Raw genomic sequence first — 17,476 nt, 5'->3', positions numbered from 1 at the left:
ATGTAAAGAGAATAACGGCACCATAACAACACCATTCAGCAACAAGAGATTATCCCGAGGCTCCGAGCAACACACTTTCCATTGGTCTCTACACACAGCTGCAAAAGCCTCGGGTTCCATTCCGAGCCACCAGGGGGAGCCGGGCTCTGAGCAGATGTGGCAGAGAGAGATGATGCGTAAGATCAAAGGGCCCATTTGTGAGCGGAACAGGCACAAGTATTATTATTATTAACATTTATTTATAAAGTGCCAACATACCCCGCAGCGCTGTACAATAAGTGGGTTTCATACATTGGACATACAGAGTAACATATAAAGCAATCAGTAACCGATACAAGAGGTGAAGAGGGCCCTGCCCAAAAGAGCTTACAATCTACAAGTGGAGCATCCTTAGGGCCGCAGGATTTCACCTATAAGGGTTCATCCATGAATCTCTCTCCTCTGTGCCAGCTGGAAGTACAACTGCCACTTTGCAGCTTGCACGTCATTCAAAATCCGCAGCAAGGGGAGCTCTGTAGGTGCTGAATGTGGGGCTCCTGTACGCTAGGGGAACTTTGTAAGAATGGATTTACTTACAATGGGTTCATTTAAATTCTTAAAGGAACAGTAACACCAAAAAAGAAAACGTATCAAATTCAAATACGATGTACTGTTGCCCTGCGTTTCCATTCAAGCTGGAAAAGGAGAAAAGGCACAGGTACCATAGAGATAACAGATAAAATGAGATTGTACTCTACAGAGCTTATGTAACCTGAGCCTTTTCTCCTTCTTTGCAGTCTGAATGGCTGCCCCCAGGGCTACACGGAAGCTTATTCATATAAACTATAGTAGGGATTTTGAGGAAAACACACCAGTGTTACCAGTGCCGGGCAGCAGTACATTGTATTTTAGATATTTGTACAATTTCATTTTTTGGTGTTGCTTAAAACCCTTTGTGCTGGAACAGGAAGGTTTATCAAGTGGGGCCCCGCAGAACAGATGACATGAAAAAAGCATAATGTTGGCAGTAGGGTAAGATTATAGCAGTTAGGCAAGAGTTAATGGAATGGGAAGATGGCAAGGTAGGACAAGATAATACAGTAGATGAAGGAGAAGGACAAGGTGGAGACAGTAGCACAAGGTGGAGACAGTAGGACAAGGTGGAGACAGTAGGACAAGGTGGAGACAGTAGGACAAGATTAAAACAGTAGGACAAGGTAGAAAGTGTGTGGCAAGGTGGAGACAGAAGGTCTAGATGGAGATAGTAGAACAAAGTGAAGACAGTAGGACAAGATTTAAACAGTAAGACATGGTGTAAAGAGTCTGGCAAGGTGGAGACAGAAGGACAAGTTGGAGACAGCAGAGCAAGATGGAATCAGTAGGACAAGATGGAGACAGTTGGACAAGATGGATACAGTAGGGCAAGAGGGAGACAGTAGGGCAAGATGGAGAAAGTAGTGCAAGATGGAGACAGTAGTGCAAGATGGAGACAGTAGGGCAAGATGGAGACAGAAAGGCAAGATGGAGACAGTAGGGCAAGATGGAGACAGTTGGACAAGATGGAGACAGAAAGGCAAGATGGAGACAGTAGGGCAAGATGGAGACAGAAAGGCAAGATGGAGACAGTAGGGCAAGATGGAGACTGTAGGACAAGATGGAGACAGAAAGGCAAGATGGAGACAGTAGGGCAAGATGGAGACAGAAGGGCAAGATGGAGACAGTAGGAAAAGATGGAGACAGTAGGGCAAGATGGAGACAGTAGGGCAAGGTGGAGACAGTAGCACAAGGTAGAAAGTGTGTGGCAAGGTGGAAACAGAAGGACTAGATGGAGATAGTAGAACAAATTGAAGACAGTAGGACAAGATGAAAACAGTAAGACATGGTGGAAAGAGTCTGGCAAGGTGGAGACAGTAGGGCAAGTTGGAGACAGCAGAGCAAGATGGAGTCAGTAGGACAAGATGGAGTCAGTAGGACAAGATGGAGACAGTAGGGCAAGATGGAGTCAGTAGGACAAGATGGAGACAGTAGGACAAGATGGAGTCAGTAGGGCAAGATGGAGTCAGTAGGACAAGATGGAGACAGTAGGGCAAGATGGAGTCAGTAGGACAAGATGGAGACAGTAGGACAAGACTGTGACAGTAAAGCATGATAACCACAGTAGTGAGATAATGAGAATATAGTGATGGGGCAATACAGTAAAGCAAAATGGCACAAGGAGAGCAAGATGGAGACAGCGTGGCAAGATAGCAGCAGTAGAAGAAGATGGCAGAAGGAACACTTTCTATTACTGTTGCCCTTCAGTTGTAGTTGGAGGACATGTTCCAGCATTAGGTTGGACAGCCCTATTTTATATACAGTGCCTTGCAAAAGTATTCGGGCACTTAATCAATATTCTCATTTTACTGAAACGCTACAGACCCAGGTTGTGCTCTGTGATGTTTTGATTCCAAATCACTGAAGCTCAAAATTAGTTTTTTTTTTTAATGTGACACAAGATAAAAAAAAAAGGCAAGTTGGGCTCTGACTGTAGCCTCTCCGGGGACCTAGGCCTGCCCGGTGCCACTACCCTCACTTATATGGATTATATGGATTCACTGGCCATGAGTGAGACTGACCCGGGTCCTGTAGCTGGGCAAGTAATGTGGGGCAGGTTCTACGTGTCTCCCCCTACTGGCTGGGGTTGGTGTGACGCCCATAATACATGCCTGGCAACCTGCAAGGAGAATTATGCTCCACTATGTGCCCCCCACCATGACAGTTCTAAGAAGGGTTAATTATTGAAGTATCGGACCCCTAATCCGGAAACCCATTATCCAGAAAGTTCCGAATTACAGAAAGGCCATCTCCCATAGACTCCATTTTAATCAAATAATTCACATTTTTAAAAATGATTCCCTTTTCTCTGTAATAATAAAACAGTACCTGTACTTGATCCCAACTAAGATATAATTACCCCTTATTGGGGGCAGAACAATCCTATTGGGTTTATTTAATGGTTAAATGATTCCCTTTTCTCTGTAATAATAAAACAGTACCTGTACTTGATCCCAACTAAGATATAATTACCCCTTATTGGGGCAGAACAGCCCTATTGGGTTTATTTCATGGTTAAATGATTCCCTTTTCTCTGTAATAATAAAACAGTACCTGTACTTGATCCCAACTAAGATATAATTACCCCTTATTGGGGCAGAACAGCCCTATTGGGTTTATTTCATGGTTAAATGATTCCCTTTTCTCTGTAATAATAAAACAGTACCTGTACTTGATCCCAACTAAGATATAATTACCCCTTATTGGGGGCAGAACAGCCCTATTGGGTTTATTTAATGGTTAAATGATTCCCTTTTCTCTGTAATAATAAAACAGTACCTGTACTTGATCCCAACTAAGATATAATTACCCCTTATTGGGGGCAGAACAGTCCTATTGGGTTTATTTCATGGTTAAATGATTCCCTTTTCTCTGTAATAATAAAACAGTACCTGTACTTGATCCCAACTAAGATATAATTACCCCTTATTGGGGGCAGAACAGCCCTATTGGGTTTAATTACTGTTTAAATATTTTTTTTAGTAGACTTAAGGTAGGAAATTTGAATTACGAAAAGACCCCTTATCCGGAAAACCTCAGGTCCAGAGCCTTCTGTATAACAGGTCCCATACCTGTATTACCATGTGATCTGACCCACAGCAATGCTACTTGGCTGTAATCCCCATGTCTTAGACCCCAAATTTTAGCCACTTACAGTCAGTTACATCAATGCTTACGCCTCTATTTAGACCAAAATGGGCATTGTCCCGCAGCCATAGGGCCCACAACAAGGCCCCAAAGCTCTCCTCTTTAGCCATACACTCGTGCCCCAATGCAAAAGCACAGGCGCAACTTTAGGGAATGAGCCCCTGGAGCCAGTGAGCCCTAAGGAGGGTTGTGTGCCTTTAAACCAAAAACGCAGAAAGCTAAGTGCCTGTGTGCAGAGGCTGCTGGGTAAGCGCCAGTAATCACGTACACCTGCGAATACGCCACACAGTACACAAATTACCCCGGCGCCTATCAATACCCAGCACTAAAAGGCCCGCTGATTTAAATGGCTCGGCTCTTTGTGCGCACAATCTGCCAGCTTTACATCTTAATTGTCACCCACCTATGGAACAGGCGCTGTAAATGCAGATCTATTAGACGGTTAATAAGGTGATGGTTCTGCAGCTGCGGCGGAGCACAACTCCCAGCCAGTACGGGGTTAACTGGATCCAGACTCACCCCTAAGTATAAGCAGTCGCTGTATAACTGCCCAAACTGGGCATAGTCCTGTGCCGTTTTCACATTTCTCTTCCCCATGCATTTTAATAGTGCAGTGGTGTTGTTTGATCTGCCTCTGCTCATCTTCCCCCTTCCATTCTCAGAGCTCAGTAGCCCCGAGCAGCACTGCATAGTGAATAAGCCTCCCGGATAAGAAGGTAATTGGTGCGTTTTATGAGATACTGGCTCTGATCCCAACCCTCCGAGGAGCCTTAAGTTGGGGTGCAGGCTTAGGTTGTAATGGGGGGGGCCCTATCTGCAAGAAGTCTGTATGTTCTCCCTGTGTCCGTGTAGGTTTCCTCCCGCTACTTTGATTTACTCCCACACTACAGAATAATACATGCAGGCAGGTTAATTGGATTCAGCGCAACCCCAGAGCGAGAAAGCGTGTGGGTATATATAGATATATGTTTGTCTCTATAGAGATATACAGGGGTAGGGGCATTACCATATAAGCATTACTGGGGCAGGAGCGGGGGTATATGATGTATATCCCTGCCATAAAGCAAGTCACAACTGCCAGAAAGGAGATAGAAAACCCATATGGAAATCGCCCCCCAATAAAACACAATGGGGCGGCTAAGTACTACCCCTAATACTCACACTGCACGTCCAGTTCATACTGAGTCTGTTTCTTCTGCCCCTTTAGAGCTGGGTGCGACGCCTCGCAGGTAACTATATCCCGGTCATCCTTCCGGTCCACGCTGAAGCGGATGCTGTTGGTGATGCTGAAAGTCTTTCCGTTCTCCTGTTTGCTGGTAAATCCTGCAAAGACACACGTGGGGGTGAATTCTTGATGAATGTAAAACAAAACACTGAAAACAGTCAAAGGGGGGCATTTCTGATAATGAACTACAGTTCCCAGCATCCACAGCCATCAGCAAGATATATATATACTGTATATATGAACAGAGAGCCGCACAGCTCTGTTCATATATTGCCTCATTTTAGCCAGCACCCAGGGCATTTGAACTTTTATAGGGTGTGCTCCTCTCTTCCTTGTATATATATATATATATATATATTGTATAAACTCAGTATGTGTATGTATATATATATATATATATATATATATATTGTGTGTGTGTATATATACAGGTATGGGACCTGTTATCCAGAATGCTCGGGACCTGGGGTTTTCCGGATAAGGGATCCTTACGTAATTTGGATCTCCATAACTTAAGTCAGCTAAAAATCATTAAAATATTGAATAAATCCAATAGGCTTATATTGCCCCCAATAAGGGGTAATTATATCTTAGTTGGGATCAAGTACAAGGTACTGTTTTATTATTACAGAGAAAAGGGAATCATTTAACCATGAAATAAACCCAATAGGATTGTTCTGCCCCAATAAGGGGTAATTATATCTTAGTTGGGATCAAGTTCAAGGTACTGTTTTATTATTACAGAGAAAAGGGAATCATTTAACCATTAAATAAACCCAATAGGGCTGTTCTGCCCCCAATAAGGGGTAATTATATCTTAGTTGGGATCAAGTACAGGTACTGTTTTATTATTACAGAGAAAAGGGAATCATTTAACCATTAAATAAACCCAATAGGGCTGTTCTGCCCCCAATAAGGGGTAATTATATCTTAGTTGGGATCAAGTACAGGTACTGTTTTATTATTACAGAGAAAAGGGAATCATTTAACCATTAAATAAACCCAATAGGGCTGTTGTGCCCCCAATAAGGGGTAATTATATCTTGGGATCAAGTACAGGTACTGTTTTATTGTTAGAGAGAAAAAGGAAATCATTTTTAAAAATTAGAATTATTTGCTTATAATGGAGTCTATGGGAGATGGCCTTTCCGTAATTCGGAACTTTCTGGATAACTGGTACATTTATATATATATATCCTGATGATGATCCCGTGGATTGAAACGCGTAGATAGCATGTTTAAATAAAATGTTTTTTCATCTTTTTGGACATTGGGGCCTTTAGGGATGCACAAAATCCACTATTTTGGGATTTGTCTGAATCCCTTGTTGAAATATACCGAACGGAATCCAAATCCTAATTTGCAAATGCAAATCAAGCTAGAAAAGGGCAAAAAAGAACCACGTGACAAATTTTCAACGTATTTATGTGATGAAAAGTCACATAATTTTTAAGGATTCGGATTCGGTTAGGCCAGGACCATGGATTCAGCTGAATCCGAATAGTTTGGTGGCAGAGGATTCTGGGAGTTGTAGTTCAATAATAGAAGTAGGCCCATTATTTAGAGCTGAGTTATAGATGCTGTGTTCTCATTGGTTGGTATAAACAGCAGTATGTGAGCAGCCTGGGCACTGTGCATGTGTGCGGCCGGAATGCCGACCCCGGGCAGTCAGCGTTTGGCTGATCCTGCCCACACTATACGCAGTAAAGGGCACAATGTGCGTGCAGCCAGGGAGATCTGTCTCCCAAGATAAAGCACATTGTACTGAGCTGAGCAAAACAGCAGAATGACCAAACTGCCTATTTCTGTTGCCGGCAGATGGGCAGGAAACAAACTGTCCTTTTCCAAGCCCGGTAGCGCTCCTGTCCGACTGTCAGCCTCTCCCAGCATTCCCTTGCCCATACACACATCCATTAGGAAACACAAGCAAGCCCACGCACTTGGGCAGCGCCAAGATCTTACCCCCTACTGTTGTGCCCAACACCACAATGCCAAGAGGAATGGAAATGCCAACCCTTTCCCAGAGGAATAAGAACAAATGGCTATTAACCTATACTATACTGCTCAAGCTGAACTGCAACCCTCTCTCTAACAATCCAACCCAGTAATGGCCCTCCAGCCGCCCTCACCTCTGGGTAGCACTATATATATATCTGTATGACTGATAGACAGCTGCCTTCTGGCTAGCAACCTCAGTAATGAGCAACCTTTGGCCCCCAGATGGTGCCCAGTGTTCTCCCATGTGTTTGATAGACTGCAGACCTATCAGCCTATATGTGTAACTGCTTTTGATTAAGTACCGGAAAGGTACGAAACGCGTAAGGCGGAATGCCATGGGGTCTGTATGTTTCTTTTACATTTAAATCTTGAATAAACTTGTGTTTTTCTGAAAGATTTTTTCGAGTTTGGGATACCTTATACATTTTGTCTGTAGATATGCTCTTCAATCTGGGGGCAGGAGCTGGGTCTTTTCGACTGGCCCGTTTTTGTAAATGATGAGAATCTGATAGATTGCTGCATTCTTGCCCAATAATGGCCCTCTAGCCGCCCTCACCTCTGGGTAGCACTATATACATATATATTTGTGTGACTGATAGACAGCTGCCTTCTGGCTACAACCTCACACATTAATGACCAACCTTTGGACCTTCAGACACCCCACACCTCTTGGGCGCACTATATTTTCATATGTGTCTGCTCTGATGCCTTGCTATCGTATGTGTCTTCTCTAACACCTCCCTCAGTTCCCATGTGTCAAGGTTATCAAAATGGCAGCAGATTGGGCAACCCCAGCCAACTGACAATGATGGGAACTATAGCTGTCTCCTTCTCTGACACATTAATGTGCATCATCCCTCTCCTCAGTACCACAAGTTCCCATATGTCTGAAGGTTATCAAGATGGCAGCAGGTTGGGCAACCCAGCCAACTGACAATGATGGGAACTGTAGCTGCTTCTTCTCTGACACATTAATGTGCATCAACCCTCTCCTCAGTACCACAAGTTCCCATGTGTCTGAAGGTTGTCAAGATGGCAGCAGGTTGGGCAACCCCAGCCTATTGACAATGATGGGAATTGTAGCTGCTTCTTCTCTGACACATTAATGTGCATCATCCCTCTCCTCAGTACCAAAGCTCCCCATGTGTCTGAAGGTTGTCAAGATGTTTTTTCTTAGATGGCAGCAGGTTGGGCGACCCCAACTGACTGGGAATGATGGAAGTTGTAGTCCTGAGCCGGCTGTAGGGCAGTGGGTTTGACATGCCAAGTGCAGACTGCAGTGTTGGTGTCTATCTGTCTCCTTTATCTCTCTTAATTATCTCTCCCCTCTATCTGAGCGGCGCAGACTGTGTCTGTATCTCCCTATTTATAGCTGCCTCTCGCTGCTCCCTACACATCACTGCCATCTTCTTATCTACTGTAATTCCGTATCTTTCTATCTTCATCTCTCTGCAGTTTCAATCACCCCGCGGCCACAATGAGTCCTAGAACAAATGCTTATCATCTGCACAGCCCTCCCTTTTCTTCGGCTGAAACTTCGGCGCAGTCCTGCCGTACCCTGGAGGGAGCTCCTTGGCGCAGGAACGCCGTACCCTCAGAGCTTGCTCATGAGCATACGGCCCCCCGTTACAGCAATGGCTTACCCCCACCGGCTGTTCATTATTATAAGACTGATTTACCCCCGCAGGCTGTTCTTTATTGCAGAAATGATTTCATCTCAGAGCTGTGTCGCACTATAGAAGCCCTATTAAAGGAAACATTTACCCTCAAAGCTGGATCATTAGTGCGGGAATCGCTACTGGAATGAATTACCTTCGGCGCTCGCTCATTATGGCAGAACCCCCGTTACATGAATGGTTACCCCTTCCCATGATCTCACAGCTTACGCATTACTGGAGAACCCAGTACAGGACTCACTTACCTTCCAGTGAATGAATTACCCCACACAGGCTTTTCATTATTACAAGGATTACTTCCTCGGGCAATTTGCTCATTAGCATAGTACTTTCCTTTATGAGAATTACTGACCCCCAGAGCATGCTCATTACTGCGGAACGCTTCATTATGGGAAAACTTATCTTCAGAGCTTGCTCACTGCCACACAACTCTCCCCTATGGTAATAATCTATGCTCAGGGTTTGTTCATTACTTTATTATGGGAATAACCACCCTAAGAGCTGGCTCATTGCCACAAATATTCTATGATGAGTATAACCTACCCTTACTTACCGAAGAGCTTGACCATTAGCACAGATACTCTGAGTATAACTTACCCTAAGAGATTGCTAACTACCACAGAACCCTATTTTATGTCAATAACTTACCCTTACAACTTGCCCTTTACCACTGAATCCTCTGTTATGGCCATGACTTGCCCTTAGAGCTTGCTCATTAACCCAGAACCCTATTTTATCTCAATAACTCACCCTAACTTGCCCTTTACCACTGAATCCTCTGTTATGGCCATGACTTACCCTAAGAGCTTGCTAACTACCACAGAACCCTATTTTATGTCAATAACTCACTCTAACAACTTGCCCTTTACCACTGAACCTTCTGTTATGGGCATGACTTACCCTAAGAGCTTGCCTATTAACCCAGAACCCTATTTTATGTCAATAACTCACCCCAAAAACTTGCCCTTTACCACTGAACCTTCTGTTATGGGCATGACTTACCCTAAGAGCTTGCTAATTAACCCAGAACCCTATTTTATGTCAATAACTCACCCCAAAAACTTGCCCTTTACCACTGAACCTTCTGTTATGGGCATGACTTACCCTAAGAGCTTGCTAATTAACCCAGAACCCTATTTTATGTCAATAACTCACCCCAAAAACTTGCCCTTTACCACTGAACCTTCTGTTATGGGCATGACTTACCCTAAGAGCTTGCTAACTACCACAGAACCCTATTTTATGTCAATAACTCACCCTAAATACTTGCCCTTTACCACTGAACCTTCTGTTATGGGCATGACTTACCCTAAGAGCTTGCTAACTACCACAGAACCCTATTTTATGTCAATAACTCACCCTAAATACTTGCCCTTTACCATTGTATCCACTGTTATGGGCATGACTTACCCTACGAGCTTGCTCATTACCATTGCGATAATTTCACCAGGAGCTTACTCATTATCATAGCCCTTGGTCACTGGACTTAACTTAGTAGTGGTATTAGTATTGGCATTGAGTTATTCTAGAAGAGCATAGTATGAACAATTATGATCCTCACCTTTAAGCTCCTTGCGGTCTCGGTACCAGCGAAGTGTGGCTGCGGGTCTTGTTCGAGGGGAAATGCAAGTCAACTCAATCTCTCCTCCCTCCACGGCCTGTTCTTTTACCTCCACCAAAGGATTATCCGGGGGAACTATGGAAGACAGAGGCAGTTATACAGGGTGGGATGAAAGAGTTCAAAGAATTTGCTTCTCTGGGTTTAGTGTAGAATGCTAGGTAGGTCTGTAGGATGTTAACCAGGTTGCAATGGTAGGAGTTAAAAGTGTTGAACTTCTAGTTACCTAGTGTGTGTGAGGATGTTTAGCCATTTATTACCACTTGTTGACTATGACTAGCAGTTGTTAAGATAGGTGGCAATCATTATGTACTTGAGTTTAGTTGAGAGGAGTCTTGCCCAGTAAATGCTAGTTATTGAGATGAATAATGGTCAGTAAGTACTAGTGGCTGAGATGAGTGGAGATCAGTAAGAAAATAGGTTGTTCTGTGTAGGAAAGGCCTTCTAACTGTGGTTGAATTGCAACTCCTAGCACCTCCCAAGATCATTCCAATTGGTGGGTGCTGGGAATTGTTGTTTCAATGTACTGAGGCCCCTTAAAGTTTCTATCTACTCGCTCAAGTTCTCACCTATAACTGTGAGGGTGGCGATCTGATGATGTGTATCCTCGGTGTAGAGCTGGCAGAAGTATCCACCCTCATCCTCCAACTTGGCATCCGACAGATGGATCTTCACCACTTTCTGGGTGAACTCCACCAGCTGAAACCTTGTGTCCTTCAGAGCTGCAAGAGACAGAGACCACCATGAGCTAGACAGGCAAAGAGACTGTAGTGTGGGGGGATCGAGAGATGGAGAGATGGAGCCCTGGAAGAGTCTCCATAATACTAAAAGAACTTTCTGAGCAGAGAGAGACGGGGGCAGTGAGGAACCACCTAACCCAGGGCCCACTACGTAGTAACCAGGCAATAGCTAGGGACATCTTAATACCCAAGTAGGCTTTAAAGAGCAACTGGGAAGCTGTTAGTGCCTACGAGATACTAGAAGTTTATCTTCCCCTTTAGCAAAGTCAGATCTGCCCATCTCTATCATTATCTCCCTCCGCTTGTCTTTTCTCTGCTGCTATTGAAGTCAGGCTGCAGCTGTTTGGATAAAATTAGAATAGGGATAGATTTAGCCTCACACATGAGAGGGAGGGGGTGGTATTATGTTAAACTGCAATGTTTAACTCCCCCCCCCCCTTCTTCCCTGCACTTTGGAAATCACAGAAGAATTGCTATAAATTCACTGTGCCACTGTGGTATTTATATGGAAGCCACAGCGCCAAGCTACATCACGTCATTGCCCCAGTGATGGGTAAGCATGGACAATCAGCGTCCAATCAGGTGTTCCTCATATCTAGGCAGGTATGTTTCTCCTTCTCTGATACATCATGTGATACATTGAGATAGAATGAAGGGTTAATACACCACATAGTCCTTTTCCTTCTACATTGGGGTTCTTTAGGTGCAAGGCGGGGTCTTAGTTTATTCATAAACTAAAGTTTTATAGAAGTGACCCACAGCGCATTGCTCACCTCGAGTTCCATTGAAGAACAGCGTTTGCCGAACAGGGTTCTGGATAACCACGATGGAGCCGTCGTATTGGTGCAGGTGGCAGCTGATCTCTGCGGTGCCACCCTCGACCACGGTGACATTCTCGGCTTGTACCTCCTGGGAGACGACTGCAAGAGAGAAAGGGGAAAGACTAAGACATGGCATCCTAAACAATTTGCAGTTGGTCTTTAGTTTGTATATCCATGGTGGACACATTCCTCCCCAAATTGAGATTTCAATTTCAGCACCAAACAAACGAACAGCTCCCAACGAAAGAAACTGGAATTCTAAGCAGCTTTCAGATACAGGTATGGGATCCCTTATCCGGAAACCCGTTATCCAGAAAGCTCCGAATTACAGAAAGACTCCCACAGACTCCATTTTAATCAAATAATTCAGAATTTTAAAACTGATTTCCTTTTTCTCTGTAATAATAAAACAGTACCTGTACTTGATCCCAACTAAGGTATAATTACCCCTTATTGGGGGCAGAACAGCCCTATTGGGTTTATTTAATGGTTAAATAATTCCCTTTTCTCTGTAATAATAAAACAGTACCTGTACTTGATCCCAACTAAGATATAATTACTCCTTATTGGGGGCAGAACAGCCGTATTGGGTTTATTTCATGGTTAAATGATTCCCTTTTCTCTGTAATAATAAAACAGTACCTGTACTTGATCCCAACTAAGATATAATTACCCCTTATTGGGGGCAGAACAGCCCTATTGGGTTTATTTAATGGTTAAATGATTCCCTTTTCTCTGTAATAATAAAACAGTACCTGTACTTGATCCCAACTAAGATATAATTACCCCTTATTGGGGGCAGAACAGTCCTATTGGGTTTATTTAATGGTTAAATGATTCCCTTTTCCCTGTAATAATAAAACAGTACCTGTACTTGATCCCAACTAAGATATAATTACCCCTTATTGGGGGCAGAACAGCCCTATTGGGTTTATTTCATGTTTAAATGATTCCCTTTTCTCTGTAATAATAAAACAGTACCTGTAGTTGATCAAAACAATCCTACTGAATCCTAATGAATGTTTTATTGATTTTTTAGTAGACTTAAGGTATGGAGATCCAAATTATGGAAAGTCCCCTTATCCGGAATACCCTTGGTCCCGAGCATTCTGGTTAACAGGTCCTATACCTGTATTCATTTCTTACAATGACACATGAAACTGGTACTGAACTCTGTATTTGTCCTTCTCTGCACTGCTGGTTCTGTCTATCTGAACAATATATCAGTATTTTTGTATTTGGGTTTGCATGCCCTTTAACTTTTAGCCGAAACTGCTCTTGAAGGGCAGAAGATAAACCTTGAGGAGTCGTGAGTGGGCGCAGGTTGGGGTTGGAACCAGACTGATATTGAATGGAAGGGAGCATTAGAAGTAACAGGTACTAGAGGCAGGAGGAACAGTGACAGCGAGAGAGAGATAAAGTCACCAGAGATGAAAGATTTCGGCGGCGGGGAAGGACAGCGCTCCCCATATAACTAAGCAACAATGTGAGGAGATTTCTTTGACGTTTGTGATGATTTTCTGCTGGAGTCGTGTCAGACAGAGGAAGCTTGTTAACCAAGGTCTTTACACTGACACAGATCATTAGCCAGGAGATTTAGGCTGAGGTTTTATTTGACCCTAAGAGAAAGCAAGAGATGACAGCCTCACACTGAGCTTTATACATCCTATTAAAAGATGTCTGCGGCATCACCTCGCAATGGACAAGCGCCCCAGGACCGCGGGCAAAAGACCAATCTATCAGAGGAGCCGTGAGAAATTAATGAGCAGCAACTGTAACCAAGAGGCCCTCTTCTATACGCGGCTCTCTGGTTACCAAATGAGTGGCACCGTGGCACAGAAACGCCAAACCCCGTGGCCCCACAGTTACTGAAATACAGATCCAAGCAAATAAGCACTCGCCCCAAATCACCCCTAACTGGCCTTCAGGCTGGGCCCCCTTAGCCCATAACAAGGTTACAGATATATAGAAACATTGGGGTAACAGTCACCCTGCTATAGTTCCAGGGGTACCCAGGGCACAAATAAGCACTCACCCCAAATCCCCCCCTAACTGGCCTTCAGGCTGGGCCCCCTTAGCCCATAACAAGGTTACAGATATATAGAAACATTGGGGTAACAGTCACCCTGCTATAGTTCCAGGGGTCCCCAAGGTACAAATAAGCACTCACCCCAAACCCTGCCCTAAGGAACCCCCAAGCTAGGCTTTCAGGGGTATCTAGTAGAGCAAACAGACAGTTGCAGGTTCTGCGCCCCCTACACTTGCCCCCCTGGATTTACAGTTCCGCACCTACCAGAAGTCCCAGCCTGCCTTGCATCCTCCTGGTTTCCCACATCCCTAACTCCAAAGCTGCTAAAAACATTGTGAAAATGTAATTTTGCAAAAGACGTTGGTTCCACCGGGAGCCCTGCCACATCCACCTACACAGTAACACTGTATAATCAACATTCCACTTAGCACCACACCTGCGCTCTATATTTGTATATATACATATATATACCCCCCAGCCTCCCTGCGGTGATGTAACTGGCAAGGACCTGCCCTCCCACAAACCCCAGACAAGCACACGTCTTCCCTTTAATCCCAACAAATAATTGGTTTTACAAGGAGGAACATGTTAATGCCTAGCGCTCCGCACTGCTCCCCCCCCCCCACCCCAGACAGCGACATATGTTGCTCCTGAAGTCCTGTGTTTTCCTGCCTTTTATTTGGATGGGAATGTCTGCGTGACTCAGAGAGGAGTAATCAATTCTTAATGAGCCGACACGTTGGGTGCTATTCACAGGGCTGTGCTGCCATTTGCAGGTGTTTGGCACATTGGGCGCCCGGCCAATCTGCATTCCGGTGCCATCGCCCCTCGCTGGCCCATTCCCCAGCGCACCTGATATTTCATTTCTTGCTCTTTAATTTACTCTCTTTTCTCTGTCTTCCACCATCTCTCCCTCCTGCTACCCCGCCATTATTAATATGCAGACCTTGGGAAGTCTCCGGCTTGTTCCGTGTTACAATATAATCTGATGACAGTATCGGCTGCTAAATGCTTTTAAAGTGCTGCGTGGAGCGGGCTGGAAATGAAGGTTCCGTAGGAGTTCAGATCCGTCCGGCACAAGAGCAGAAACAGATGCTATTGCTCTATAACTCTCCTTCTATTGCTCCATTATTGCTTTGTGCCGCGCATAAAACCCAACACTTGCTGATATTTTTAGTGGGTTCTTATCCCACAGAGCTTACAATCTAAGCTAGTCGCCTGAGGCTCAGGAAGATTAAGGAACATGACCCAGCAAGTCAATGTCCCACATATGCCATCCCTCTTACCTTTCTAATGATTGTGCCCCAATGGCCCCCACCTACAGCGCTATGAGGGGCTCATTTACTCACATAGCGGATACATTGCCCAGTGCAGTTACCCATTTCAGCCAGTTAAATCTTTGCTTGAAAAAGACAGATACAAAGTCATTGCTGATAGGTTTCCATTGGTACCTGCATTGGTCCAATATAGCACCTATATTATAAAATAAGTCCCTCTGGCTCTCAGTTAATTCACTTGTCAACTTCTAATTCTAAAACACTCAGTACATCCATGTTATCTTCTCTTTCCCATAATACCTCTTACTGCCCAATGCTTCTCCCCTCTAAAGGCCCTACTGGCAAATTCTCCAAATGTTCCTTAATCTCATCCCCTTTCTATAACTCCTTCTATTGCTCCATAAAACAGTTCCACAATGTCCCTACTTAGAATGTATTATACTGCCCCCTATTGCCACTTCCTAGCATTTCTCCTTTTGTTCCATATTGTCATACCCACAATGTCTCTTACTGCCCCCTATTGCCACTTCCTAGCATTTCTCCTATTGTTCCATATTGTCATACCCAGAGTGTCTCTTACTGCCCCCTATTGCCACTGCCTAGAATTTCTCCTATTGCTCCATATAATGAATCTGTACTGTCCATACGTAGTATTTTCTTTACTGCTCAGTATTGTGCCTACAGTACATATGGCAACTGTTAGTGGCCATATTATACATACATGCCCATACTCCCCTTAGCACCCCTTGCCTGTACATCCCCTCCGGCACTAATCACAACTACTGTTCCACGCACCCCCATTCTAGGCACACTCAATGCAGAAGGCAGAGACTGAAGACAAATGAAAAAAGTTCAACACAGGTCAACCACGTGGCAGTTATACATGGGAAATTGTAGGAGCTACAGTAGGAAGGGGCGGCTTGGGGTGCCACAGGCAACACTGTTACAGAGGAAAGGACACAACTTAATGACTAAACCCCATGAGTCCTGCTAAAGAACATTCACAGCTGATTCTGTTGACCCGGTGCCATTTCTTCCTGACCCGGGTTAAGATGCTCCATCTGTAGGATGCCCCACACATCAGCAGGGGTCCCAGCACATTTAGCGCATTCAACCAGACCTGTCCTGATTAATGTAAAGCATTTGTAGTCCCAAGGGAGAGAGTCCAAATTAACATTTTACTTGGTGGTTCTGTTTTGTCTCTATCTAATTGGACACTTTCCGCTTATATTCTGCACCCACACTATAATGGGGATCTAAACAGTGTTGCTCAACCGCACATCACCCCATTGTTGCCGGACTACAGATGCCACTTTAACGTATTATCAAGAGTTCAACACAATAGCATTAGCTTTCCCCCAGCTCTCCGGGGCCAGTGGCACCATTATTATGCAAAATAACCCTCCAATAAGAATCCCAGCTGATGTGGCTCCAGGTTCTTTGTTCCTGCAATTGGAGCAGGAAGCTTTAAATACAGATTTCTTTTACAGAACAGCTAAACAGCAGTATGTCCTCCCTCCTGGTGTTTGATTCCAGCATAATATCATGTAGACAAAATGACACAATAATCTCTGTATGTAAGATAACAGCGAGATGCCCAAGTATAGTGCTAGGGATATTGTAGGACAAATTTATGGTGGGTGTAGATTCCCCCTTTGAAAGTAATTGAAACACTACAGTGGATACTTTATTACAGCAATGTTCCCCCTTTAACATTCCCTCTATATATTGAATATACAAAATGAATCCAAGATAGATACATGATCCTGAATTGTGATTGGATTCTATTTCATGACCACACACTGAATGGATAACGTAATGTTATAAATAAGTCTCACATTTAACATATGACATCCCTTAATAAGTTCACCTCCATGCGTTAGTGCCCTCCATGGCTCCTCTCTTGGGGCCCCTGGTAGCCCCAAACAATCAACCTGTGTCCTCAGGTCTATGGAACTTTTATATCCAGACCAGAGAAGTGAATACCCACCCTACATATTACAACCAAGTTCTATCCATGCAGCTGAAGCCTTCCCAAGGCTTTTATAGGTGACTGACTAAGCCCCAGGCCTACACAAACCATTTAGCGACCAATAGGAAAGCCTAAAACAACTAACACAACTACTGTATTCTGTGCCCATTGCAATCCCTTATAACACAAATGCTTAGAGATGAATAAAAGCCACAGAATACTAGAATCTCCAAATATTCCTAGTATTACTCAGCAGGCTCGCTCAGCTCTGGCAAGACGCAGCAGGACAGGCCGACCTATGTCTATAAGAATCCCGTAAGGAAAATTGCAAATAAAGCAATTAAGTGACTGAGCAATGATCCATTCTGAGCTGCTCTTAATGGACACATAAGACATTGTC

General features: G+C 44.1%; 1 protein-coding gene across 1 annotated transcript in view; it reads right to left on the bottom strand.

Annotated features, from left to right (window-relative positions):
• The window catches only part of cadm4 (cell adhesion molecule 4), a 208,461-nt gene that overhangs the window by 17,597 nt on the left and 173,388 nt on the right, over positions 1 to 17,476 (bottom strand). Inside the window, exons 2-5 of the mRNA XM_002939127.4 lie at positions 11,751 to 11,897; positions 10,807 to 10,959; positions 10,181 to 10,315; positions 4,882 to 5,043 (exon numbers count right to left, since the gene is read on the bottom strand). Of these exons, the coding sequence (XP_002939173.1) occupies positions 4,882 to 5,043; positions 10,181 to 10,315; positions 10,807 to 10,959; positions 11,751 to 11,897 (597 nt within the window). The remainder of the gene's footprint in view (positions 1 to 4,881; positions 5,044 to 10,180; positions 10,316 to 10,806; positions 10,960 to 11,750; positions 11,898 to 17,476) is intronic.

Source organism: Xenopus tropicalis, chromosome 7 (assembly GCF_000004195.4).
Source record: "Xenopus tropicalis strain Nigerian chromosome 7, UCB_Xtro_10.0, whole genome shotgun sequence".
NCBI classification, from domain to species: Eukaryota; Metazoa; Chordata; class Amphibia; order Anura; family Pipidae; genus Xenopus; species Xenopus tropicalis.
Note: the sequence above shows the minus strand (reverse complement) of the source record. Positions and strands in the feature narration are given on the sequence as shown.